At 36.7% G+C, this 8,291-nt stretch overlaps 1 protein-coding gene across 3 annotated transcripts; it reads right to left on the bottom strand.

Annotated features, from left to right (window-relative positions):
- Positions 1-3,523: 3,523 nt before the first annotated feature.
- On the bottom strand, positions 3,524-7,602 carry LOC113709479 (cell division control protein 2 homolog C). 3 transcript variants are annotated; one of them, XM_027232252.2, is made up of 6 exons: positions 7,151-7,602; positions 5,743-6,296; positions 5,565-5,658; positions 5,348-5,417; positions 4,487-4,625; positions 3,524-3,884 (listed from the first exon to the last, which is right to left on the bottom strand). In XM_027232252.2, the coding sequence occupies exons 1-6, from the start codon at positions 7,341-7,343 to the stop codon at positions 3,795-3,797; spliced, it is 1,140 nt and encodes a 379-aa protein (XP_027088053.1). In that variant the 5' UTR covers positions 7,344-7,602; the 3' UTR covers positions 3,524-3,794. The 3 variants fall into 3 exon arrangements, with proteins under 3 accessions (XP_027088053.1, XP_027088054.1, XP_027088052.1); XM_027232253.2 differs by having other exon boundaries at positions 3,524-3,887; positions 5,743-6,292; positions 7,151-7,600; XM_027232251.2 differs by having other exon boundaries at positions 3,524-3,887; positions 7,151-7,599.
- Positions 7,603-8,291: the final 689 nt, after the last annotated feature.

The raw sequence follows: 8,291 nt of genomic DNA on the forward strand, positions 1-8,291 counted from the left end.
AAGGTTACGACTTCACTTGGAAGAAATTTAATGGAAGTTAAACCCTTGAAAAACCTGTTTTCAAGAACGTAATCACACCAAAAAATTTCAACCTCGATCAATCACAGAATAGGTTAGACTCAAGTGATAAAATCAAGAAAACAAGAATCAAAATTTATTTTTTTGTTTCTTTTAAATCAAAAGGCGGCAAGGGTTTTGGTAGAAAAATAAATAGAAAAAAAAGAAAAGAAAAGGATATTAACCTGAATCAAGAGCCGAAACTTTGATACCAGATGATACGAACCCGACCCAACAAGAACCTGTCTTGAAGAACCAAGTCGATCAGACAGCGGAAGGATCTATTTTGAATAGGTTATGGAACAATAACTACCTTGCTAGACCTAAAGAGAACCCGTCTCTAGAAACCTAGTGGATTGGTTATTGGTTTGAAAGAACAAGATGATGTGATCATCTTGCCTTGAACACCACAAGTATCCAAACTAAATACTTGATACTGTTCAAGAACAAACTCAAGTTCCATCAAGGAACTCCATAAAAGGAGACAACTCTCTTTTTATTAATTCATCTTCAATCTCATGTATCTGAATAGTTAAATAAAGTTGGTTATTTATAGCCTTATAAGACTCAAAACCCTAATCTAAACTTGGAAACAATACAAGCTTCCTTATTTGACTTGACACAACTTCCTAAATAAATTTGGAAGCAATTAATTACTTTCCTAAAACTCTAATTCAATTAGAATAGGAAACTAACTGACTCAATTGGCTTAACTATGGTCAACATGACCTTAGCCTTTATTTCCCTTAATAACTCAAGACTAACTAACAAGTATTGCTGGAAACTTACTTAAATAAATAACAAGCAATAAGCATGACAAATCTTCAATGATTCTTAAACCCGATTGCATCATCAACCATCAATTGAATTTCCTTGAATTTGAAGGGAATCCAAATCTTCATGTTCTCGTCAATAGGCATCTCTACTCTCTTTAGAAGCTTGTCCTTTATGTTCTATGGCATCTCTGGATATTTCTTACGTCACTCTTCATTCTTATCTACTATTAGAGAACAATTAGGGAAGAAGATTGCGGAACAGATGTTTCACCACTGAGCATCGACAATTCTGACTGAACATTTAAATTTTCAGTTTCTAAAGTCGTGTTTTTATAAAGGATATGACCAAGTTCAAACTGAATGTGCACGGATACCACTTTTTCTTGAGCATTTTTCTTGGCATATGCTTTCCTACGCCTTTGTAAGACCTTTTGCTTTAACTTGGACCGTTTTCTGGCCTTTCATTTTTATCCTTGATCCTCAATCTATCTTATTATCTTTAATCTATGATAAATTATGGTTATAAGGATTCTTCACATTTGTAGCCAATGGACTCTTCACATTTATGGCCATAAAAGTAACAGGAGTGGCATGGAGTAGGTGGGGTGGGGGGGAGGAGAGATGGGATGACAGAGAGGAAGGGACAGAGAAATAAAGATTGGGGAAAGAGAGGAGGCGAGGGAGAAGGAGATCGGGGAAGAGGGTAGGGGAGTTGAGAGTAGAGAGTGGAAGCATTTTTTCGAATTTTTTTATTTTTAAATAATTTATTAGTTATATAATTATAATTTTTAGCAATTCAAGATTAAATAAAATGAAGCTTAATAATGATGATTAGGTCTCAATAGTTAGTGAACACCGAAGTCAACATGTCCGTGGGCATTGGTGAAACCAGAATTTGAGATTTGCTGGGTAAGACAGGTAAAAATAGTAGAATTAAGGGGGCACTCTAAAAAAAAATTGCAGACTAATTCACGAACGACATATACTACTTTTGTTATAGATTTTTACATGCAAGATTAAAATGCCATCGATGGTAAAAAAGGGCAATGTCCAAATGGCACATATTTAACATTTGGGGGAAAAAAAAGGTTAAAATGGTAGATAACATTTGAAGTAGAGGAGTTGCTCTACTAGCAAAAATATGGGAGCAACCAAGTCAGACTTCTACCTTACAGTTTGATTCATCTTCCTCTTAGGCATTTGATCGAACAGGTGGTGAGGTTCGTCCAATTTTGTTTGAGAGCACATAATCTGATGACCTTTGACGCAAACAACAAAAGCTAAATTAACTTTGCATCCAAAAACAAAACATCGGAAGCGGAAGTACCCATTACCCAGTACAAATTTACACTAAAACTAAATACATTTCTACTATAAGAAAGAGCTTCGAAGAAACCCACCAAGGTTTTCAAGAAATAAGTTGTTTCTCACCTTTGGGAAGAGCTTCGAAGCTTTATCTCGTCCTCGTAAAAAAGTTGTTTCTCATGTGCAATGCCAATGCATCTTCATGCAAACCCTTTTCGGCATCTCGGACCATATCCGTGAATATTTCGTCAAAGCTGAATGGTGAAGATGATGAAGAGGACAGAGGTTGTTTGGGTTTTAGGGATGACTTGCCATTGATAAATTGTGATTTTGGTTAAAGAGTTTTTATTTTTCGTGATTTTGGTTATATTGGTTAAAGAGATTAAAGTTTCTTTGCCCGGTTAATCGATTAATTAACTTAATATGATCCGAGTTGGGTTATTTGAGGATTTGGTTTATTAAGGGACACTTGGCGAGATTCTAAGGAGTGAGACAGGATGTGGTACAGAAGATCCGTTGCGTGATTCGGCATGAGTAGGGGTGAGCAAACGATACAAATTCGATAATTCGTTTTATATATATAATAGTTAATTTAATTAGTTACAAGCTTATAATAATGATATTATTAGTTATATGTATTATATAATGTATATTAGTATATATAATATAATTGATATTATCAATTATATTAATAATTATATATGTTTACTAATAGAAATTATTAATTAGTTATACTAAATTTATTAATACATTTAATTAGTGAAAATTTCTTATATCGCATTTTGAAAGAGCCAACGAACCAAATATCAATTATAGTGATGATAATCATGATATACATTTTTGGTACTGAACCAAACAGATGTATTAGAATGACTGAATCCATTTCAAACTCAGAATGAATGGTCGCAAATCCAAATCTGATTCCAAGATACGAACCAAACGCCACCTCAAACGAGTTGGTAATCAGAAACTGAGAGTGGAGGGTAATGAATTCGATTGATTCATTCCGATAGGCACTAACCACTAATGTTTCCAATTTAAAGTAAATTTAGTACAACTGACGGATTTTCTCTAGATGATTGAACACTTTATGGCTATAGTAGGCTGTAAGACAAATTGTTGTATGACCAAAATCAATACAATGAGCTTGCTGCCAAAAGCTGCATCAATATCACCAACTTCATATCTTTTGGACACAAACAAATAGACTACTCGGGAAGTTTTTTCTTGTGATAAAATTTTGAAACCACAATCAGGGGTAAATAAAAGAGCAGGAGCCATACTAGTGCATTGGTCAAGTCATGGATGAAAAATCCTATCAGAAGCAACCTCGGCTTTGCCTAATGTACCACAACCTTGCGCTTCTTGGATCATGGAAGAGCTCGGAAAAGGAAATCCCGGTTTAAATACAATAAGCTTTGATCATATTCTAACAACTGGGTATACTGATTCCAACCAATTGCAAAGACAATTTGAAATAACAAAAACAGACTAGGAACTATGATTCTTCACTGGTCAACCACAAAAGATAGAACACCACATGCCTATCTCATATGACAAGTTTTTCAATCACCAAGATGATGACAATCTCTTCAATCTAAAAGTACATCTGACTTGATTGTCATAAAATCAAGCTCTTAGAAGCAATATACAGCTTCAGAATTGAGACTTATCCAGGCTGTCAAAAAATGGGTGCTCTAGAGCAGCTTTGGCTGATATTCTCTCAGCTGGATCATATTTAAGCATCTTCTGCATCAACAAAAGGAAATAGAATGAAAGTTCTGCAGACTTCGGATTGATATTGAACAAGCTACCTGGTCAATTTGTAGTTGAAACTCAAACTTTGGACAAGGCTGGGCTAGCTAGGAGTAGCATCATGAGCTTGGAAATGAATGTGTGTGTGTGTGTGTGTGTGAGAGAGAGAGAGAGAGAGAAGTGGGGGACGAGTTGACATATTGCCTATCTCCATCTTAAGAGAAAATGCATCTCAACTCTATTTTAATGACCAATTAAATGGACATATTGCCTATCTCCATCTTAAGAGAGAATGTATCTCAACTCCATTTTATTGACCAATTAAATGGTTCTAGAATGAATGTGTGTGTGTGTGTGTGTGTGTGTGTGAGAGAGAGAGAGAGAGGCGGGGGAGGAGTTGACATAATGCCTATCTCCATCTTAAGAGAAAATGTATCTCAACTCCATTTTAATGACCAATTAAATGGTTCTAGAAATACGTCAACTCACTAAAACTTGATCATCCAATAAAGGATATTGGTTCAAGTATCTTTTAAGTCCAGAAGAACCTCTAGTACTGATCGAAATCAGATTATTTAGGCCGTGGAACTTACAGAGAGAAGATCAACACCATCAGGTTCCAATGATGGAACAGCTCGTGACAAGTTCTGGGGCTCCCACTGGGGGTACACATGCCAATCACGTAGCGAACAAACTCCAGGCCAGTGCTTCTCCGTAGGTGTCCCTAGCAGCCTTTTAATGACAATGAAACATAAGAAAAATTAAATAAAATGTTGAGCCAGAACAAACCACCATTGATATTCGTTTCATTTGGTAAAAGATGAGCTCTATGTTTCATTGAAATCCAACCACATACATTGCATGCCAAACCAAAGAGCTGAACATTCTACTCTCTGGGACTTGGGAAACAAAAGCAGATATCTTGTATATTACAGGTGAACTAGCTCCAGCAAAAGAGAAAACAACAATGTGCTGTGCTGACTGTTTGGTATCCCACAAATTTCTAGTTTCCGTAGAGGATCCCTTAATTAATATTTCATAAAGCATAGGTAACACATTGCAATTTATGACTGGACAGAAGACTGCTTTTATTTACTTAGGGGAAACATCTTGAGAGAATACTCGCAAGATCCTATTGCATATCAAAGAAATCTTTCTAGTGCTTTAGATAAAAGCCAATAAGACACTCATAACCTCCCATTATCTAAATATTTACTCAGTAGTGCCACCAAAATCTGGAACAATTGTTCCCCCAACCTGCACCCAAAATTAGGTCGATAAACAAAAGAAACTGATGAAGCCAGGAAGATTAAGGTTGCTTGGATAATTTATGCAAGTTCTAGTAGTGGAAGACCAGATGAAACACCTTTTGATTTAGGCAAACGCTGACCTCATGAATCATAGATGTCAATTGCGGTTAAAAAATTGAATAATTTGTATTTGTAGCTATCAACCTGAATATATGGAGCAGTTGTTGAAACTCAGAATCCCCAGGAAATAAGGCTTGCCTTCTTACCATCTCAGCTGAGAAAAGAGCCAAAGAAATAACGAGACTGTAAACAACAATGGTGCAAACTTACTTGGGGCACAGAATTAAGTTGTTCCCAGAAACAAGGGAATACTAAGAAATTACTGGTAGCAACAGACAACAACGAGTACAGGGAATCCTACCAAAAATGCAACCAACGGACCACATATCAACAGCAGTGGAGTAATGTGTGGATCCCAAGAGAACTTCTGGAGCTCTATACCAGAGGGTGACGATCTATAGCCAGAAAAAATGGAAAATCTAATTCAAATTGTAAATTTGGATAACAGAACCATCACAAAATGAACAGAAGAAATCAACCTCGTGAGTGTAGCTTTTGAGAGGGACAGTGAAAGCCCTGCCAAGTCCAAGATCAGCGATCTTTAGAATGCCCTTGTCCTTATCAACAAGGAGGTTCTGGGGTTTGAGATCCCGGTGGAGTACACCATGGCTGTGGCAGTGGGCAACGCCCTTGCAGAGCTGAAAGAGGAAGCTCTGAATGAGGGTAGGTGGGAGTGGCCTGGGGTTGGGGCCCTTGCGGTGGGAGTCAATGAACTTCTTGAGGTCAGTGTCAAGGTACTCAAAGACAAGGTAGAGGAGGGGCTTGCCATTGCCACTGCCACCATTCTTTTTGTTGCCATCAACAATATGCTCAACACACAGCAGGCGGACCACATAGAGGGACTGGGAGAGCATCTGGAGGAGGGACACCTCACGGAGAGCAGTAGGGGGAACACCTTCCTCATCCATTTCCAAGCGTGTTTTCTTGAGGGCTACCAACTGCCCAGTCGTCTTGTCCTTGGCTTTGTACACCTTCCCATAAGTCCCTTCCCCCACTTTCTCAAGCTTCTCGTACTTTTCCATACTAAACCTTCCTGAAAGTGATGCCTTTCAATTCTTTTTTACTGATAATTCGACAGTGATTCTAATGACAAATGGAATGGGAGTCATAAAAGCAACACTTCAGTGGGACATTCACTTTGCATCATACAGGGAATTCCAAGAAAATGACAAATTATTCAGAAACTTAAATTGTTGGATCCTCGATCCGATGTCATCCGAAAATATGTTTAATTCATAAAAATTGTGCTTAGTACACAAATTCTAGTCAGTTATTAAATATTTTCAACCAAATTTGTGGAGTCTTTAAAACTAATCATTAATTCTTCTACTACAGAATAGATCATGCTTCCTTTCTCTTGCTCCTACAACGTCTCCACTACGAGCAACCATCACACTGCTGTGTCCTACATACTAATATTTCTTGAACTCTTAATTGCGAAATCCCAATACATCATGGAAAGAAAATCCAACCCAGAATGGCAAAATACCTTCTTCAGCACATAGGCCAGCCAGAATCGAGATTGAACATTTGCAAAGAAGGCATTCAAAGTAAGGACTGAGCACTTAAACAAACACACTGAAGGCATCCCATATCATCCACAGAAAGGGGAAAAACAACAACGACGACGGCAAAAGAAAAGACGGCAAAAAGAACGAGCAAACACAAACGAAATGTGGTTAAACTGAGCATGAGAAAATCCATAAAAGAAATTATGAAAGACACAAAAGAATGAACAGTTTCAGAGATAACAGGATCATTACAATCAACGTAATATAATATCTTATGCGAACTAGAATGACCCCTTTCTCTACGCAAGCAAAACCCAAGATGAAAAGATCAAAAACTTAATGGAAAACTTCTTTGTGAGAGTCCAGAGATCCATACCAGTTGGAGGATTGGAGACTTTGAAGAAGAGGTTTCTGATTTTGCAAGAATGGATTCTAAAGTTGAATAAAAGGAAGAAGAAGAAAGACAGAGACGATAAATGTCTCCCAAAATCCTTAATTTGCCCCTCGTCGGCTCCAACGGCTCTCCGTATGCACGTGTTTCCCTCCTCACAGTTTTGAATTTTGATCATAGCCTTTGCGTGTCATTCCCAGACGTGAGTGTTTACCTAAAATACTCTCATGTGCGAGATCCCCTTTCACTAATAATCCAAGGAAGCAACCACTAGAAAAGAGTCCGGAACTCACAAGAAAAGAAGAAGAAAAGAGTAAAATTTGAGAACCAAATCAAGACTTGTTATATATATATATATATATTGTTAGGAACAATTTTAGAAATCTCCTATGAGATTTCTGAGAGATTCACTAAACACTTTTGAATTTTAAAAATTTCACTTGTCTCCTTTATTTTAGGTATTTCGTACTATCATTTATAACCCATTTTAAAATATAATATTAAAAAATTAATTTTAGGAGATTAAATATAATTTCATTCTAAATTTGCCCTTTTGTTGTCTTACTTTTTATGGTAAGCCAGGCCTTGATCTAGAAATTTGAGATAGGCATGGAATGGCAGGGACTTCTGGAAATTTTTTATTCTAGACTATTTAGGCTTTTGTCGGTTTTTCTTATCTCTTTAGGTGTCTATTCATTTTACTTATGACCCATGGTGTTATCTTTTTTTTTTTTCTCTCATCGATTGGTTTTTGGCAATTGAAATTGCTATATGAGACTACAACACTAATACCAAAAATGTGGAATTATTGACTCCACATTGTGGTTTACTTTGATTAGATATATTTCCATGTATATCATTGTCCAAGAAGGAAATAGGAAGGCGGCAAAGAGATCAATACACTGAACAAATGTATGTTGCTATGATATTCCCTCTATGAATAGAGGGTCAATTAAGAGCAAAATGCTACACTTCTTTACTTGATTTCTTGGATGTGGTGCATTTATCTCCAAAGTATTAGTTGGATGCGATTAGAGTAATAACAATTTCTCTAGAGTTGTTTTATGGCTAAATCTCTGTAGTGTTGGGACTTATTCTCCTTATTAGCACATTCTATCCAAATATT

This window comes from Coffea arabica, chromosome 9e (genome assembly GCF_036785885.1).
Source record: "Coffea arabica cultivar ET-39 chromosome 9e, Coffea Arabica ET-39 HiFi, whole genome shotgun sequence".
NCBI lineage: Eukaryota > Viridiplantae > Streptophyta > Magnoliopsida > Gentianales > Rubiaceae > Coffea > Coffea arabica.

Coding starts and splice junctions, on each gene's coding strand:
- LOC113709479 (XM_027232251.2), bottom strand. CDS start 7,343: ATGATCAAAATTCAAAACTGTGAGGAGGGAAACACGTGCATACGGAGA. Junction 5,659..5,742: donor TCAAAAGCTACACTCACGAG/GTTGATTTCTTC, acceptor TTCTGGCTATAG/ATCGTCACCCTCTGGTATAG. Junction 5,418..5,564: donor GTCCGTTGGTTGCATTTTTG/GTAGGATTCCCT, acceptor CTCTTTTCTCAG/CTGAGATGGTAAGAAGGCAA.